This window comes from Lepisosteus oculatus, chromosome 11 (genome assembly GCF_040954835.1).
Source record: "Lepisosteus oculatus isolate fLepOcu1 chromosome 11, fLepOcu1.hap2, whole genome shotgun sequence".
NCBI classification, from domain to species: Eukaryota; Metazoa; Chordata; class Actinopteri; order Semionotiformes; family Lepisosteidae; genus Lepisosteus; species Lepisosteus oculatus.
In genome coordinates, this window is record NC_090706.1 from 15,163,487 (window position 1) to 15,182,630 (window position 19,144).

General features: G+C 51.5%; 1 protein-coding gene across 2 annotated transcripts in view; it reads right to left on the reverse strand.

The window, feature by feature from the left end:
• Positions 1-19,144, reverse strand: part of trip10a (thyroid hormone receptor interactor 10a) — a 46,275-nt gene that overhangs the window by 2,288 nt on the left and 24,843 nt on the right. Inside the window, exons 2-14 of one of the 2 annotated variants that reach the window (XM_015349066.2) lie at positions 14,489-14,604; positions 12,834-12,890; positions 11,501-11,648; positions 10,846-10,908; positions 9,616-9,720; positions 8,965-9,093; positions 8,335-8,481; positions 8,044-8,232; positions 5,013-5,177; positions 2,024-2,133; positions 1,444-1,576; positions 927-1,015; positions 20-156 (exon numbers count right to left, since the gene is read on the reverse strand). In XM_015349066.2, coding sequence (XP_015204552.1) covers positions 20-156; positions 927-1,015; positions 1,444-1,576; positions 2,024-2,133; positions 5,013-5,177; positions 8,044-8,232; positions 8,335-8,481; positions 8,965-9,093; positions 9,616-9,720; positions 10,846-10,908; positions 11,501-11,648; positions 12,834-12,890; positions 14,489-14,604 — 1,588 coding nt within the window. The remainder of the gene's footprint in view (positions 1-19; positions 157-926; positions 1,016-1,443; positions 1,577-2,023; positions 2,134-5,012; positions 5,178-8,043; positions 8,233-8,334; positions 8,482-8,964; positions 9,094-9,615; positions 9,721-10,845; positions 10,909-11,500; positions 11,649-12,833; positions 12,891-14,488; positions 14,605-19,144) is intronic. The other variant, XM_015349067.2, reaches the window with a different exon arrangement.

Sequence of the window (19,144 nt, forward strand, 5' to 3'; positions counted from 1 at the left end):
AATTCGAACCGGGCCTTGCCTGCGAAGCTGTAGAGCGCCGTGCACTTTCCGATGGGAGGGACGGGGTCCTCGTCGTCAAAGTCATCATCAAACTCGGCGTAGACGGCCTGGGAGGTCTGGTCAGGGTTGCTTCCGTCGGAGTGGGCGCCGTCGGGACTGCAGGCAGACGCACAGACAGACCTCAGGGCTCACTGCTGGGCCAGTCGATCTTCACAGTCATCCCTGAGCCTAGAGCATTCCTCCATCGCATTGCTTGTCGGACTTTTTTCTTTTAAAGTTATGTTATTTAACTTCTTGTTGTTGCTGCTATTCTGTGTTTATGTTTTTGGCGTTTCCTGTAATGTCTCTGTATTGGAGCATACATGCAAATAAGCATGTTTCATTGCACTGCATTGCGTGCATGTGACAAAAACCGAACTGAACTGGAGGGAACTGGGTGAGGATCTCTTGTGAAAGCATGAGGGTAGGAGTCTGTAAAAGAGGCCCTGCACTACACTTCTCAGAAAGGGACAGTCTGGGGCAGCCAATCAAAGTCAACTTGCATATCATTCTGAGAGGCGAGAAGAAATCGGAGATCTCTTCTCTCTCGCAGAAACTCACAAGAAATGACTTCACCATGGGATCTTCTCAGGATGTCAGAGTGGATTTTAACCAGGATACCAGGGCTAACACCCCTACTCAATATGGCAGCCCACCTGAAAGATACTCTACAGCACAGTATTCCTGGCCACTGTACAAGGGCATTAGGTTAGAAACTGGATGAGTGGGAAGAGCACCACCTACTGGTCCACCACCAACACTGACAGCATGATTTCCCTCCCGTCCCTGAGCTGCCCAGGCCCAGCCTCGTGAGACCAGAGGTGCACGTTGGGAGGGACTGCTGCTGTCCGCACCAACCGGGGGGGGCCGGACTCCTCCGCAGTTACCTGTATTTCTCATGGGATCCGTTATTGTTGTTGAAAGTGACGGAGTAACGCGTTCCCTCGCTGCTGCCCCCAGCCTCTGCGAGCCACGACTGCACGACAGGAAACAAAAGGATTCTCTTACCCTCCCGGGACCAGCGAGCGACATGCGTTTTAGAGAGTTGGCAAGTCAGGTTTTTCAGGCTGAGAATCAACATGTCAAGCTTGCAAACAGAGGAGCTCGGTCGGTTTTGACGCCAAGAAGAAAGAAAGGCATCTGCTGCGAGAATAGGCATCTTCTCGCACGAAGCTGAACAGCACATTCCATAGCGAACAAGACCTGGTTTGCACAAACAAGAGAAACACTGGCAAGCCCGACCTGCCTGTTCAGTGCTTACGCTATAAACTCAAAGTCAAGTGAAGTGCGCAGTACAATGGAAGTGTCTTTGGCACCCACATTCTGCACAATTTAAAGAGCCGCACTGTACAAAACTGCCCAAGGTCTGCCTCGTACAGTATCAAGTCTGCCCTCAAATCCTACCCCATACTTCTGCAGCTCCCCTCGTAGCCTGTCCATGTTGTGGGCGGTCTGGGCGATCTGGGGCGCCAGGCTGCTGGGGTCGCCCATCTGGGGGTTCTTCTCATACACGTCTTTCATCTTGCTCAGGGCCTCGCTGCAGGAGAGAATGGGGGCAGGCAGAGCTTACCGGACAAGAGCAGGGAAATCGGCAAAAAGAACAAAAGACCTCTTTCCCAACTTTCCTTAAAATGTGGGATCGCCGATTACACTCATGCCAAGGGTGTGTTTGCAGGTCTCATGGCTGCCAACCCTGTGACCGCACACGGAGAGAATGAGGAAGTGCTGGCTGACTCCTCTGCCTCGCCCACCCTCACTTCACAGATAGCACAGCCACATCCTGCAGGTTCAGCTCCAGCTGGAGGAGAGCCATGCCCCCCCAGTGTCCGGGACCTGATAGCGCTCCTAATTCCATCCTCCACTAGGTGGCGTTCAGTTGCTCATGCACCACCATTTGGGTAATCCTGGTCACAGTCAGCATGCACCCTGACTACGGCTCGAACCTGCAATGCCTGGATTAGAGTGCCACTCAGAAGATCCTCACCTCTGGTCCACTTCCTTCTGTAGCTCCTTGTTGAGCTCGTCGATCTTCTGCTGCAGCTTCTTCCTCCTCTGCTCCGGAGGCAGGTGGGCGAAGTCCTCGGTGATCGTTGGCTGGCAGCACGAGGGGCAGACGGGTCAGAATCAGGTCATGGTGCCAAGGCGCACGCAATCCAGCATGCACAGGCGCATTGCCTGCTGGTGGGCTTTAGCTCTGGTGACTGGCTGGAATTCAGATGGCAGCAGGCCGAGCGTGTGCCAAATCAAGGGCAGAGCACCAGCTTGCAGAACAAGTGCAGGTGAACACGTTCAGGCTTCATGGCCTGTAGCTACCAAAAGGGGCTCCTTAAGAATGCTTCTTAAGCATGGAAACCCAATGGGGACAGACTGGGGGCATCACTGTCAGACATTGCTGACCTAAAAGTCTTCAGGTGTTGATGATCTTAAGAGGTCTAGGAACCCAGCTGGGTTCTGGCCCACAAGGACTGGAGCTGCACACCTGTGATGTTCAATGTGAACAACCACGTCATCTCATCTGAGCAAAAGCTTCACGAGTTTTAACCTCCTGACTCTGTGGTCATTAAAAAAGAGTAGGGGTGTAACCCTGGCGTCCTGGCCAAATTTCCCATTGGCCTTACCAATCATGACCTCCTAATAATCCCCATCTCTGAACTGGCTTCATTACTCTGCTCTCCTCCCCACTGATAGCTGGTGTGTGGTGAGAGTACTGGCGCACTATGGCTGCTGTCATATCATCCAGGTTCATACTGCACATTGGTGGTGGTGGAGGGGAGTCCCCATTACTTGTAAAGCGCTTTGAGTGGAGTGTCCAGAAAAGCGCTATATAAGTGTAAGCTATTATTATTATTATTAACCGTGCCAAAACACAGTGAAGGCTTTCGGCACCGAGAGACCCCTTCTCGTTCATTCCCTGCCGGTGAACTTTTGCTTTTATCAGGATCAGCCTCTTACACCTTTGTCGCAGAGCTAAAACCACACTCCCAACCCTGACTCACAAGATAAAAACAGCAGGGCTGAAGCATTTACCTCTGGGTCCATCCAGCACCTTCTGCTGGGGCGACTCAGCCCCGCATAACAGCTGTGCTGCATTCCTTAGCTGCAGTTCCACCTAACCCCCACCAGATGGCGAGCATGCTTCACTCCTAATGTCTGTTCTTCACTTTCCAGAAAACTCATCCACTTCAATTAAACCAAAGTATGCAGACAGCTGCTTATGTATGTTAACATTTTGAACACTTGTTTCAAAAAGATTTCTCGGATGAAGATGACTTAGGAGTGAAATGAACAATTCTGGTTAAATGCTGAAGCGTTATTTTACCCAGGCGCCAATATTAACTAGTTGAATTCAGTGAAAAGTATTTGCAACAGCAGTGCAAGAGTCTTTACCATCAGGATACAGAGACCTCACAGGTGAAGAATGTGGTCATAAATCATTAGTCTGCAAAGACCTGCATGAATGAGTCATGTGTTTTGCAGGGGGACTAATGCTTTATGAATGCCATTATTCCGTACTAAAATAAAAAACGTAAACACTTTGACAATGATCCCTTCCCACGCTGAACTCCCTGCTTCATCCCTTACAAAGACTTCTCAATTTCAACAAGCTACAAGTTCGTAGGTACAAAGCCAATTATTTGCCTGTCCAGCTCAGGTCAGATTCTTAGTCTGCAAACTGAAAAGGCGGTTTTTCTTTGCGATGTTTAGATCTCTTCCCAGACATGCCAGCACTGTGCCGAGTTGGAGGTCTGGCCACCCCACTTGTCGCTGGTTTGAGATTAAACGTCACTTGCTAGTGACACAAAATCCAGAGCAGCTGAGCGAGGCTCTGTTCCCCGTGTTTAAATCAGTCGAGCCCATGAGACACTGCAGGCTGGGCATCACAGTGCCAGAACTGGTCTTGTGTTTGTTCAGGTAGAAATCAAGGGCATTTAAAGCTCCCCACAGTGCTGAACACAGGCCCTCTGGTTAAACCAGCTTCTCTGCTTGAAGTGAGGCTCTTGCACCTGAGCTGGCACTCTGGGGACACACTCAAGCAGACAGCGCCCTCTCCGCTCAACGGCTCCGAGCGACTGGTTCAAGAGCAAAAACGCTGCTGGTCTTTTCAGGCTTTTAATCCCTGAACCATCAGCTGGGTTTCTGTAAGGGATGACACACCCTTCCCTCCCACCCACCCCCCACCCTGTGAGTCATCTGTGACACCTCCTTCCTTCTTCCCAGAGTTCCTCACACCAAACCGGACACTTGGAAGTAATTACCAATGACCTCTCCTGGTGAAAGGACTGAAGGAAACGACGACGACAACAACAACAACGAGAGACAAAAACAAGAGGTCTTTGAGAGAATAATAGAAGACGACAGACTGCCTGCTCGCGCTGGCCAGCTGCAGGAGCCGAGAAAGGGTAGGGCTGAAGGGGAGCGTCAGTTACCGGCTGTGCTTTCTAAGATGCGTCAACTGAGCACAGACGGGTCTCCCTCTGGGTTCTTTACATGTCAAAGTCACACAGAGCTTGGGGGATATGGCACGAGTACATGATTACTGTAGAAGTATTTTAGTCAAACCCAGTGGGGCGTCGCGGCTTACGACCTGTGATTGCAATGGGACTGCAGCTGTTGTTATGACAATAAATCTTACAGAACAGAAGATTAAAACATTCTTTTGAACTCAGATTATATAAGCGATTAAAACTCATCTTCTCAAGTATCGGCGTTGACCACTTCATGTTATGCTGCGCTAAAGCATTATGGGGAGTTTATAATTGGCGACCTTGAGAATAGGAGAGACTGGTGTTTTTTTAAGTGACTCGTTTGTGCCCTGAGGAGTAAGAGGCTAATACAGAAAGGTGTCCTTCCCAGGAGGGGCTTGCAAGCCAGACGCTGGACCTAAAAGAGGAGGGGGTCTTTGCTCAACCTGGGTCTTTAAAATCTAGAGACATGGGAATGCTGACCTTTGACCCTTGACCCACAGGACTTACCGTTCTCTTCAGGCTCCTGAAGGAGGAGATGCGTGGTTTGACGGTCTTATTGATCTCATTCAGACAGTAAGACAGGGGGTCCCGGCTGAACTTGGGGGAGGGGGGTCCATTAGCGGGCGAGGGGGCAGGGGGGTTGGAGAAGGGGGTGAGTGGTGGTGGGGGCAACTGAGACGGGAGAAAGGGAGGGGAAAGGAGGGAAGGTGGGGGGGTGGGGACAGGTGACGACATGGGAAAGAAGAGAGACAACATCAACACCCACAAGCAGCACGGAGTCAAAGAGGAGCTGGGGGACAACAAAACAGTAAGGAGATACCCCCCACCCAGAGAACACAATGCAGCACCGACACCAACACAGAAGCACCTTCCGGGCAGAAAACTGTCCTCTTACTGACTGTTCGAAAAGGATGCGTTTAAACCTCAACAGGAGCCTCATGATCCTCTTCTACACAGGTAAGCACCAGTAGCACGACTGGCTTCCCTTGTGAAGGGAACAGGGGTGCACACCTGGGAGGAGCACCTGTCTGAGAACTCCAATCTCAAGGTCTTCAAAGGTCTTTTTCTTGACTATGAACGAAGAACTTCACACTTCACACAATGAACCCGGCACCAGGGAGGGCGAACAGACTCCTGTGCCACACACCCTTCCAACCGCTCGGCTGTCAGCATGGGCAGCACGGCCACCGCGCTGATCCAGGGCTCCACACTGGGACTCGGCCAGCCACAATCTCACAAACGACCATCAGTAACAATGAACTCAAGTACTGAGGCGTTCCTTTTCCAGCATTGCTGGTACTGGTATGGAAATAATTTGTGCTTCCCAATGCAAATGAAGTGAAGCAACAGATGCTACACTTTATAAACCACCTTTTTTTGTTTGAGGACAGTAGTAGAAAAGAAAACAGACGAGCAAAAGGTATTTGCAGCACCAACAACCACAAAAATATACAGTTTTCAGTGGAATATGCGACTGTTTTCTGCTAGGCGTCCCCGCAATATACAGAACTCTGTGCCCTGGAATTCAGATTAAGTGTTTAACAGCACGCCTGCAGTGATTTAACAATTCCCTACAGCAGGAATGCAAAGGCGTCAGAAAACTCAAACCAGTGCTTTGTTAAACAAAGAGAAGGGCACAGGAAAGAGCAACAGTACTTCCTTCAGAGATGTCATTTGCCTGCTGTAAATCCCACAGGAGATTTCCCTGGCTGCAAACTGGCAGATGCTTTTGGAATAAGAATGGGATCACAAACAGCTGTCCTGTTGCTCCTGACAGCACCCCATATGTAACCCCAGCTCCTGATTTACCTGATGCATCCCTCAGTGACTCTGAACTATGAACACTGGAGAACAGCCGCATATTCACTGATCCCCCCCACTTCCAAACCCCAGAACCATGTCCCAGCACCGTACACTACAGCAGACAACACTGGGGGTCACCCTTGGCTATACAGAGAGCACACAGCAGAACGCACTGAGCAGAGATGGGCGTAACACACAGCCAGCCCCAGGAAAGACTACGGACAAGCCCAGAGAGAGGGGTGTTAGGACATGCAGCGGGAGCAGTTAGACAGATGAGGTGGACAGAAGGAGGGGTAAGGGATGCAGCTGTGGGGGGGGGGGGGGGGGGGTGCGGGGGCCCCCTGCCGTCAATGAAGTGTTAATGCGATGGATGCATGAAAAAAAAAATAAAAAACAGTCCTCCTGTGCAGCTCACTGAAGCTCCGCCGCCAACGCGCAGCAGATCTGCAGTCAAGCCCGCGACCTCAGAAGCCCTCTTCAGACGAGCGGCAGCAGGAGTCCAGCACGGGCCAGACTGAGAGGCACAGGCGGCACTAACCAAACACAGGGTCTCTCTAGGCCTGGAAGAGACCACGCCAGCCAGCCAGCGCAGAGCGAGCGCTCGGGGGGGCTCCTTTCTGCCGCGCCGCTTTAGGTTACGGCACCCACAATCCCGGGGTCCCAGGTACACCCGCAGTCTAAGTCCTTGAAAGGGCCTGAACCGCCATCACAGGCAGCCCATACTGGACTGACACCAAACAGCCTTGATTCTGCCACAGCTCTTCTGAATCTGAAGCGGACCACGCACAGAGGATGTGGCTGAATGTTCTAAAGAAATACTCAAACCTCTCCTATTCCGGGGAAGGCGAGGAGGCACATTAAGGAAGAACACGAGGGAAAGCGAGAACCGAGGTCTAACAGGAGATCGGCCTGAATGGAGATCGCATACAGCCGCCGAGCCATCGTGCACGGGAGGGGAGGGCGTTAAGTCAGCCTGTTGGACATGTGCCCTGTGGGGAGGCGGGGGGGTTAGACAGCTCTCCAAGGGTCCCCCCTCCCCCTTTCACTGCCATGCACCTGGACCTCCGGCATGCCTTCAGCCAGAAGAGCTACAAGCATGGGACATGATGACGCGGCTCGCCGCCCAAACCTCTGCCAGCCCAGCCCCAGGCAAGTGCCCACGTCCCAGACAGGACCAGCCAATCCTCAGTTACAGCGGTAGGGGCCCGTGAATGCACTAAGCCCAGTCCAAACTCCGGATGTGCTAGGAGCTGGAGAGGCCGGGGAGCCTCCTGGCTGATCTGCAATATTTCACGCTGGGCCACAGCGCAGGCCCGCAGGGGAGAGGTTTGGGGCGGCCTGTTACAAAAGAGAGAGAAACGGGGCCATGCACTGCTGACGTCCGGCGCTCGGCACCCCCCTTACTCGAACCCTGCGCAGAAGAAACCTGGAGACACCCTCCTCCTCATCCTCCCCTTTTCCTGCCAGGACTAACCCAGTTTGCCCAATTTTGGTCTTTGTTCTGGGTGGACAAACCAGTCTGGCTACAGTTACTTCCAGGAGCACTCCCCCCACCTGCCTGGACACAGCTGCCTGCCTCACAGTATGAGGAGGAAACTGGGGAACCGCAGTGCAAAACTGACCAGCTGCAGCAAACCCATAACTGGCCCTGCTAAAAAAAACTCGATCCCAGCGCCCAGCAGCTCCAATGAGCTTCTGGATTCGCCGAGCGGCTGTTCTGGAAAGCCCAGACTACCTTGCTCTTCTTGGTGAAGGGCCAGAGCTTGTTGCGGTTCCTGCTCATGGGGCGATCGTGGGGGCACTTGGGGGTCCCCAAACTGCTGTCGGAGGAGGCCCTGTTGATGCCCTGGCTGTAGTCCTCAAACTCCAAATCCCCGGGCCGCTCGAACCCGGACTTGTGCATCTCGATGAGAGTCAGGGAGTCCTGCGGGGAAGCGGCGAGGAACGATCAGCTCACAGACCTCGCTCGGGCTCGGGATCTCCCGGATCCGCTCGCGGACCCTCCAGAACCACGCCGGCGACTCACGTTTCTCTCGTTGGTGGAGGCGGCTGCCTTGGCGATGCCATCCAGGCACTTCCCGATGATGGGCATCACCCGCTTCTCCGTCTCGGCGAAGGTGTTGTACCCCTCTGCCAGCTTGCGGATCCGCCGCTCGTCCATTTCCTGCAGCTTCTGCGACGCAAGACAGGGGGCGCACTCAACACTCTAGTCCAAGTGTCTAAAGGCACATCAACATGCCCAGAAAGTGATAAAAGCACCCCTGATGTGGATTAACAAAAATGAAACCCTGTTTGTTTTTAATTTTGGTTTAGCTCAAGTGCATATTGCACATAAATGTTTAGAATGGACATCAACGTCGCTGAACAGCTTCAGAAGCTTCAGTCCCGGATGATGATGATGCCTTTAAAAGTGGTTTCTAAGCTTGTCTCTCATTCTAGGTTAAAGAAAGCCTAGAAAATCTCATCGCACTTATTGTAGCCTGCTTGCTTCTTAAGCACACCAGGAGTGCAGAAGGCAACCTTGGCAATAACAATGCTCTGAGATCAGATTACCGGCACCACAGGAACACTCTGCTCTAGGGCAGGGCAGGACTGCAGAGATCACAGACCTTCTCGCTCCAGCGATCTGAAAAGAGGGGAGGGAGGGGTGCCTTACGTTGAAGATCTGAGGCATGTCGCTGAAGTAGAACTGGTTCTGCTCTCGGTTGTACTTCTGCAGCTGGGCGGCGTAGTCGTTCTTGCACTCCTCCGCCACGTGCAGGCGCGCATGCGCCAGCGTCTTGGCCTGTGAGCGGGGGAGAAGCGAGATGAGGGCGCGTCCGTCAGAACCCCGTCACCACGACGCCGGACTGGGCATATTATCAATGTCACGCTGGCAGAGGCTCTATGCTGGTAAAAGAACGACGGCCAATGTTGTGAAGACACCTCAGCATTCTTCTCACCCTTTCTCAGCAAGCAGCGAGAGACCAAGCTGGTTGACTGCAGCTTTGAAGCCGAGCCCTGGAGTTTGTCTTTATATGCTGAGTAAAGCAGTACCCCCCCCCCCCCCACAACACACACTTTAAATGGGATGAGTCCTGCATGTGATTCCAGCCCTCAGCTCCTTCTATGTGGAGCCTGCATGTTCTGTTTTTTTTTTTTTTTTACACTCTGGGTGGTCAAGATTACTCAACTCCCAAAATCATGCTGGAAAGGTATGTTTGGATGCCCCCCCAACCCCCCTCCAGGGTTTAACTCTATACCCAGTGGCCAACAGAATACGGCTTCAAGTTCTGTGGTCATAAAGAACATCGCTTGGCTTTGCTACCCTCTCCACGTCGGCCTTAGTGGCATTGATGTCCTGGTCCGTCTTCTCTGCATACTGGGAGGCCTTCTCAGCTTCCCGCCACTCCCTCTCGAACCGTTTCTTGCTCTGAGAACACAAGGAGTCAACGTAAGGCCCCTGTCCCATCATGCACTTTGACCCAGGGGTCGCGGCCTGCTCGTCAAAACATTCGCTTTGTGTGAAAGCACCACCTTGGGTGGTAAGTGGACCGGCCCAGTGTCGTTGGCAATCCAGTAGTTCAGTGAAGGATCTAGGACATGTATATTAAAATTGTGTGCCAATACCTACAAATGTCTGCGTTTCTTCCATTAACACAGTGATTTTCAAAAATTGTTGGGGATAGCATCAGGAAAAACTCTCTAGAATTAGAGTTATCTAGTGAGGCATAGCACTTAATGCCCTGGACTCAAAACTGGAAGGTTACAGGTCCAAACCCCAGCTGGGGTCGCACCCCTGAACAAGGAGCTTCTCCCAGGTTACTGCAGTAAAATACCCAGCTGTAGAAATGGGTGCAGATGTACAGGAAGTTGCTTTGGATTCGAATAATTAATTTACTACACTGCAAAGAAAAAAAAGCCAAAGAAAAAATTTAAACTGAATAGGTTTAGGTCGACTGTGCTACCTTGGTTACAATTAAAGAGGTAATTAACAGAAATGCAATAAAACTTGGTTCAGAGTTGGGAACAAAGCTAGGGCAACGTCTAGATCTGGTGATCCGACAGGAAACTTCCTGTCCAGACACCGAGGGCAGGAGAACTGTCCAGCAGCGCACAGCAACAGCGGAGAAGAAAAACAACACCTTTATTTTCAAATGAGAAGCCCTGTCCTTAGTGGCCTGCTCTCTGGGAGGCGGGAGGCGTGTCATTATCCCACATTCTGAAATATTTCTGTCTCTGTTGCAGAGTTGCAGTGGTTGGTCCCAATTCGCCGGCCGCCCGCAGAGTTAAATTGCCCTGACCTCCAAGATCTTACCTGACCTGCCCCGAAAACCAGTCTCCTCATAGAGCCCAGACAGATCCATCACAGCCAGCATCAACACACAAGATGAATTAAATTTACAAACAGGCGGAAATGGAGGCACATTCTTTTTTGGTTTCGCTTCAAAGGGCTTGACAAACACGGCCCTGAAGTACAGGGAGAGCAATACCCTTCACAGCCTTAACCCTGGCCTGCTGGCTCTGCCTCCCCAGGGCTTGAGCAGAGGACACTCACACTGTCCAGCTGTTTGTAGCTGCTCTCCAGGATCTGTTGTGCCTTCCTGCCTTCCGCCAAGTACTGCAGGGAGAGACACAGGCAGAAAAAGAGAAAATCAGACTCATATACACTTTATATGGGCACAACATGTGTTCTGATGCATAGATGCTAACAAATAACCCAACTGCACCTATAATTTGTATGGCAAATTCAGCTACAGTTACTAGGTTTAAACAAAAATGTTTCAGGACATTGTCCTAACTTGAGCTTAACCACACCCCTCTACTCAAGTGAAAGGGCTTCTGTCTACAAAGTCCTAAAACCAGTTTTCCCAATCTTTCAAACCTTATGCTCCACACACAATCTTCAGTCAGAAGCCTGTCTTCCTCTGGATAAAACCGTCGGCCAACACACAAAGAGAGGCCCTTTGTAAAACGTTTTATGAAAACCTCTCCAGCAATTTGTCTACCTTATCCAAACACAATGGCAACCCTCAAACTGCCTTGGACAATTATTTTTAAATCTGCACTATGCCTTCACTGCCAGGATTTCACTCCTCCAGGTTGCTGGCTCTGACTCTAAGTGGCGGAAAGGGGTAATTGTAGCTTGGGGATGTGAATGGCGTACGGATGCCCAGTTCTGAGGGGCACTGGAGAGCTCTGCCTCTCCTCACCGTCTTGCGCTCCTGCTTGATCTCCTGCAGGTACTTGGTGACCTCCACGCAGATGTTCAGCATCATGTTCTCCGCGATGACCTCGCGCTGCCCCGCGTAGTCGTTCATCTCCGTCAGGATGTCCTGGAAAGACTGGTAGTGGCTGAACCTAGAGGCAGGGAGAGGGCGGGCACAGACACCAGGGAGAGACCGGGGCCACCGTTAAAGACCGTCATCGTTCACGAGAGGCTTCTCGTGACACGTGCGACAGCGCTCACTTTCACCAACGCGCACACTCGTGAGACACAAGGGTGCTCGACAGGAGCCCAGAAGGAGGGGGGGGGGAGACACAATGGCTGGAGCAGGCCACAGGCCCACCACGCCGCCTGCCCACTGTGCCACGTGACGAAAAGAAAATGGAAGCTAAAAGAATAAATATTTTTTTTCCCCAGATACTCCCAACACGAGCTGGCCTTCCACCAGCCACCAGCAAAGCCTGTGCACTGCCTGGTCTCGTGGTCACGCCAGTCCCCTGTGCCACCCTTCACCCCCGCTCTTCTGTGCCAACGACGTGTCCCAGCTGCCAGCGCCGGGATTATCAAGCTACGTGAAGTGTCTGTCGACATCCCAAGGTCTCCCCCGCCTGGAATAGCAGAGCCCCCCCCATCCCCCTTCCAGCGTATCGCCGTGGCGATGACAGGCCTCCGATAACGGAGTATTGCACACAGAGGCCACAGAGACCCGAAGGCTGGCTGGTGTTGCCTTTGCTGGGAGTGTGCTTAGTGCTCGGAGCAGAGACGGGAGGTCAGAAGTTTGCTTTGCTGGGACGTCCCGACACAGCCCAGGGTGCCAACAGCCTTGAGCACCCGAGACGGGAAGCTTATCTTCCAGTGTATTCCCTGCTCAAACTCACAGCTGTGATGTCTGAAGTGGCATTTAGTGGAACTGAGACATTTGCGCAAGATCCCATGAGGTCTCGATTCCTTTTTTGTTTTTGCAAAGGTAGGATTTCTCTTTTGGTTCCTGAGGCAAATCTACAGGAGGGCAAACAGAGCTCTCATCCTGCTCAGGAAGGGAACAGCAAACCCGTCAGAAAACACTTGATTTGTCTTCAAGTGGGAAAAGAGAAACACAGCCCTTTCTGCTGTGGCAGGGTGGGAGAGACGGCAAGCTTGTATAAAACCTGCCGCTTAAGACATGTCTGTGTTTATCAAAAAACAATATTAATTTTTACAGAGCTGCACTGGAACTTCCTGTTGCTGGCACATGCATCAGAACAGCATTTTTCATTCGCCCGTAAAGCGTTCTAAATCCCAGCCCCCCCCCCCCCCCCAAAAAAGCCTGGCGTCCCTACCTGCACTCCTGCTCCTCCTTGTTCCCTCGTTTAGGGATGTACTTCTTCGTCAGGCTCCTGCGGGAGACAGAGAAGGGACCCTTCAGGCTCAGAGGCGGGTGAGCCTAAGCCGGGACAGGCCTGCGGAGGGGTGGCTGGGCAGCCCGGCCAGATCCCCTTGGGACCGGCCTGAGATCCCTTCCTGAGCCAGGAGGAGGGGGGGGTCCAGTCTGAGCCCAGTCTGTTCGGGTGTCGAAAGCAGCTGATATGGGGATGTTTAATTGAGGCCTGGTCTGGCTTGGCCACGGTTTAAAACAGTCTTTCACTCCTTCACTTCCATGCGCAAAAGCACCAACGAAGCAGACTGGAGAGAAACAGATCTCAGGGGGTCGTCTTACAGGGATGACCTCGCGCCCAAGACCAAGCAGGACTGGGAACTGACAGGCTTTGAAGCAGGAGGGATGTGCTCTCTCGCCCAAGGCATCTAAACGTCAATTAAACAATTACTCAATTAAGCAATTAAAGAGCCAGTTCACTTGAAACCCAACGGCACAGGACAGAGGGATGAAAACGCCCCCCTGAGCTCTGGCTGAGGGGTCTAACTCTTCTCCACGACAGCAGGAGCAGTGCTCTTGAACAAACAGGCTGCTCTTCTCTCCCCAGGGGCTCTGCGTCTCCTCCTCTCTCCTGCCACTTCCTGCTCTCCGTCACATGCCTTCTGCTCCCACTTCCCTACTCCGGGGGTTTCGGTGTGGAGAAGCTCAAAATCACCTCGCAAAGACCGGTCTGAAGGAAAATGCTGCCCCCGCCGCGCTGATGAGACAAGGCACACAGCAGTGCCTCCACCGAGCTGAAAAGGTCACTTTGTTCATTGTTCAGAGACAGCCACACAGGTCAACACGGGCAGAGCTGGCAGCAGGGTGCTCAGGGCTCTGGCCTGGAGGGACGTGGGTTCAATCCCAGGTGGGACGCCGCTGTTGCGCCTCCCAGTAAGGTACCCGTTACCTTGTGGCCTCTCTGGTCAGTGTCACGCTAACGCTGGAGTCACCGGGCCATTACTGTAGGTGACGCTTTGTTCCTAACTGGTTCAGTAAGGGATTACAGAGCAGTCCAGGTTCTCATTTGGCAGCAATGGAATCATGTCTTTCCTCCACTCATAGTATAAACTCACACGTCCATGAATTAACAACTGAACTAGTGCTGGAATGGGCAGAAAACACAGCAGCACTGGTGTCATGTCAGTAGCCCACAGTCTATTTAAACAGCTTTCAGCACCAAGGACATTGCTTATCTAAGAGACAATGAAGTTGGGGCAGAGCAGTGGCTCTGTGGCTAAGGATCTGAGCCTGTGGCTGGAAGGTTGCCGGTTCAAATCTCACAGCCGGCAGAGGAATCCTACTCCGTTGGGCCCCTGAGCAAGGCCTTTAACCCCAACTGCTCCAGGGGCGCCGTACAACGGCAGACCCTGCGCTCTGACCCCAGGCTTCTCTCCCTGTCTGTGTGTCTGTGTCTCATGGAGAGCAAGCTGGGGTATGCGAAAAGATCATTCCTAATAAATTGTAAAGGTTTAATAAAGTGATATTATTATTAAATTAAGTTATTTCAATAACGGTGATAGCTGATGAAGTAATTAAAGCACTGAGGAAGTGCCTGACTCCCGGGCAAGTGGGCCCCACCTGAGCTGCTTGGCGTAGCTCTGCTCGATCTCCGTCCTCTCCTTGACGAACTTCACATACTTCTCCACCTGGTCCAGCCCCCACTGGGTGTGCTTCTCGATGGTCTCGTACTGGTCCTGATGGGGGGGGGGGAGAGCAGAAAAAACAGTAAGCTTTAAAGCTCTACCTCTGTGGTGCATTTGAAATCGTTTGCCATTGTGTGCAAAAAGCAAACACCTCACCCCACACCCAGTCCTTCCTTCCCAGAACACAACCGTTTCACTCTCCCAACCGTATTTCCACACCTCTGGCACAAGCGTCAGTCTACAGCTGGGCAGTCACAAGGTACTAGATACCGGTGTGTTGGTCACCTCCTTTTAATGCTTCGTATTATGCAAAGGTTGGGTTAGTCTACCACTAGCATCAAGAAAAGGCCAGATTCCATCCAAAAAAGGAGTGCAGTGGATTGGAACCAGGGTCAGGTGTAATGTATCCAGAAACAGGCTCTCCGATACCGAGAGCAGGGACTGACGTCCTTGTCTATCTGCGATAGAATGCCTGTCATTCTTTCTCCTCATGGGAGCAGTGCAAAGACTACAGAACATAACCTCTCAGCACAAGCTGCTGAAAACCTCTTGACCTTGAAAAGGTTACATCCCAAAATAATGACAGAGGTGGGGGGGGTCAGCACACAAGAGCCCAGATTAGGAAGAAGCTGGAATTGCTGAGGGGGTAAGAGGGAGAAAGAAGGATTTGACAAGCAGGATGGGACCAGGTTAACTTTTTTTTTTACAAAAAATGTTACACATAATTAAGCTCTTTAAAAGCCAATAACACAACACTATTTCTCGATTTGTCTTGCAGAGATCCTCACGCCTGGATTTAGGGAATCTTTTTCAAAAAGTGTGTTAAATAAAGGCAGAGAGACTACAGAGAGATGTAAGTGTCATCAATCTCCAGTAACTAACTGCTCATTTCTGTGCTCCATTTGGATTGCAGTAGACCTTGTGGAAAAGTTTGACATATTTCAAGAACGGAGATTTTTGGGACTCATGTTGACAAAAATAAGAAAATACGCCGCCATCAACATCAATGTTTTCGGTCTCGAACGGTACTCCTTGGCTATCTTGTGTTAAGAGAGGCCCTCTGACTCGTCTGATAGTGAGTAGTTAATTGATCCCAGGATCTCATCCTGACATTTCTCGAAAGACACCAGTTTATCAGTTTCAGCAGCATAACTGGTGGGGTCTGGCTTGTATACTTCCCTACTCCCACAACCTTTTGTGTAAAGAACTATCTCCAATTCTGTCCCACTGCCACCTTGACAACAATTAAGCGACTGGAGGGAGCTACAAATCCGATAATAGGGAAAAAAATATCTGATCGACAGCCATCCTTTCGAACACAAAAACATCCAACATCTGCAAACTCCCACAGCAACAGCACCCCTGGCCGGCGAGAGCGCTGAACAGCACAGAGACGGGACCAACAGCTCACTCCAGCATTCGCCCGGCACCTGCCCAGAGCCCAGCACGCCGGCCCGAGCAGCTCCCCTCCCTCTGCCCTGCTCGATCACCCCTCCCTCCAACCCAGGAGCCAGGGAAAGCCGAAACGCTCCGTCACAGCAACGGTTCCCATCGCATCTCCTTTTATCTGCACGAGGCCCCGCGCAGCCGAACTGGGAGGTAGAGCCATTTTTAAAACCAGTTTGCGGCAGAGGCACGCAAGGCTGGAGGACTGATCCCTCTCGGACAGCCGCGCTGGCTGCCCAATCCCCATACCCCCGAGCTCTCTGGCTCCCCTCTCAGCCTGGGTGATTAACGCCAAGGAGAAATACCCAGACAGTTATGAGCCCAGCACAACCACAAGCCTGGTCTTGTGTGAGTCTTTTGTTCCTCTCTCGCCCTCTTTGGCTTCTTCACAGTTGACTAACTGAGGCAGAATGCCCTCTGGGAGGTACGCAGGGCTGTGTGTCACAAGTTTCACATTTTCCACCATAAAAGTTCACTCAGACCTTTAACAACAACAAAAAAAAAAGGAGGTGCAGGAGCTGCATCAAATAATTCAACCACATTCTTCAGTCTTGTACGTTTCAACATCTGGACTAAATTTCATTTCTGTTTGTTAGAAAGGGGCATCGCTAACTGGGACAGACCTCTGGAGATCACCCGAGTCCGAACCGACATTTCCAACTGGCCCCCCTCGCTCAATCACCAGTGTGCTCTCCTCTCCAGGACGAGAGGAACACAGGAGTGCTACTGGGTCGCAAGGGGTCCATGGGAAGTAGGATAATGAGAATGTACAAATAAGGCTCCCACTGCAGAGCAGTCTGATCCATCTCATGTTTTCAACACCGTGGGGGCTGGTACAATCCGGTCTGGCGATGCACAAAAGCAAAAATGCGAAATATTACAATTACAACACAGCTCCGCTCAGGCAAATTTCCTCAAGATAAGGTAACCACTAGATAACCAGCACCTGGTGTTTACGCAGGACCCTGAAGCCAGTAAAACCTGAAATGGATCAAACTGCTGCGAAGCGGGAGCCTCCTCTGCTTCCCCACTAGAATTCACTGCGCCGTGAAAGGCGGGAGGTTGCCCTGCGTATACCAAGGGACTGAAACAGGAGTCATCCTGAGAGCCAGAGGTTTGGGGGGATTTTCTGCTGGACAGATCCACCTGTCTTTCCTGAAATCTCGTTGCAACATCGAGTGTTGGATGTTCCTCCCACAAGGGGACCAAATCCCATCCAATGAAAAGAATGATGCCTCGTGATTCCCCCCCCCCGCCCCCATAGATCTTTACACCTGCAGAGCTATCCAGTGAGGAACCACACATGCTCCCTTTCAGGTCATTATTTCTGTATTGTTAACTGGCCCGTTACTGGGAGTCGGATTCACTGGCGTTTCGAAAAGCCCAAAGAAGTGGTTACTTTGTATGCGTACTTCTCGGCACTTGTTTTCTCTCAGTGTTAAATCAAGCACGTTCTCAGGCAGTTTGGGACTTTCTTCCAAAAAACAAAACAGGACCGTCTGCTGCAACACAGTGAGCAACCCCCCCCCCACCACCTGATGAATGGAACAGTCCGTTTTCTTCTCACAGACCCAGGTTAAGTGCAGGCCAGCACCACCTTCTCCTGGGAGGGGAGCAAAAAAAAAAACTTACTATGCATTTCCTGTGCTGATTTTACCCTGGTCTGACCTTCATTACTGTTTCTTGAGTTAGTCACCAGAAACGATCCAGTTACTCCGAACAATCCTCTTCTCCCTCCTCACTCACAAACCACAGGACACCCCCCTTCAAGACACACGCACACCCCCCCCACAGAAACCACTAGCTTGCAGTATTTCCCCACTGCGGCCTGAGCGTCTACCACCGGAAAACCCACCACAGACGCAACAGAACATCCAGAAAAATCCACCTGCCAGCTCAACGAAGCCCTTTAATCTGACAGGAGAAGCTCCGGCCCTTGTCACTTCCTACACCACACTGCCCACTGTGCGAGGGTTTCCAGAGAAGGCACGAACGCCTGTTGTAAAGAATATGCCAAAAAAACACACATGCTGCATTCCATTTAACTTGAACCACTCCAGAGCCCAGACAAGGACTAAACAAGACCTCTCCTCGATACCCAGCTTCAGGCAGCTGGACGTGGACGTTTGAGACGAGCAAGGTGGATGAAATTAAACCAGGCCCAGGTTAACCAAGCAGGTTAATGTCAATTAACCTCCCGGTGACACGTTGAATAATCCCTGGCTCATACAGAAGAAGAAGAGGCAGATTGCTTACAACTGTAGCATCATTATTGTACAGTAGATTCCTGATCAGAAAATATCAGGAAACAGGACTCTTTCCTCAACAAGCAGGCGGAGTCAATCTTCACGAGGTGTGAGGAGGGGAACATGATTCCAAAGAAGAATTTTGTGGCGCCGAGCCGTGGGACACACTGCCTGTAATGGAGATGAAGCGTGCCTCACCTACAGCTAAGGGCTGAACCGCACACCCTGAACAGAGCCGGACAACACACAGACAACACACAGAGAGGCCGGGCTCTCTTTCTCACAGGAAGTTCTCCGGGGCGGCGACATCTGGAGATACGCTGCGCATTCCACACATTTCCCTACCCCTGAAGGACTTGCGACCTTTGAACTGTCTTCTGGGATAAACAGTTCTGCAGCGTTTTACTCCCCTCTCTCTCCCTTTCAGACCAAATTGCATTTTTAGACAAATGAGGAAAATATTTTCCTAAGGGGGTAGGATAATATGGTCTGGAAACCGTTTCGGAGACCAGACCCAAGTTGTTCCGCCTTCTGCCCTAGGTTGACCTCCGAACACACGGTATCCCGTTGCCCCTGTCAGCGGACAACGACAGCAACCAGGAAGAAAGGTTATAAAGGAGAGGAGCCTCTCAGCCCATCCATCCTATCTGGTAGATAGCAGTTAAGTGAGCCAAGAATCTCACACAGCTATTTCTTGAAAACAGCCAGGGTATCACCTTCAACAACATGGCTGCTTAACTTGTTCCATGCTCCCACCACCCTTTGTGTCAAGAGGCTCCTCCTGTTCTTAGCCTGTTGATTCTGGGTTGATAGTTGTCCCTACCTTTGAGGATTTTTGAATACTTGGATAAACTCCCCTAGTAGTCGAGAAGCTTTCCCTGTTCAAGAATAAGACATTC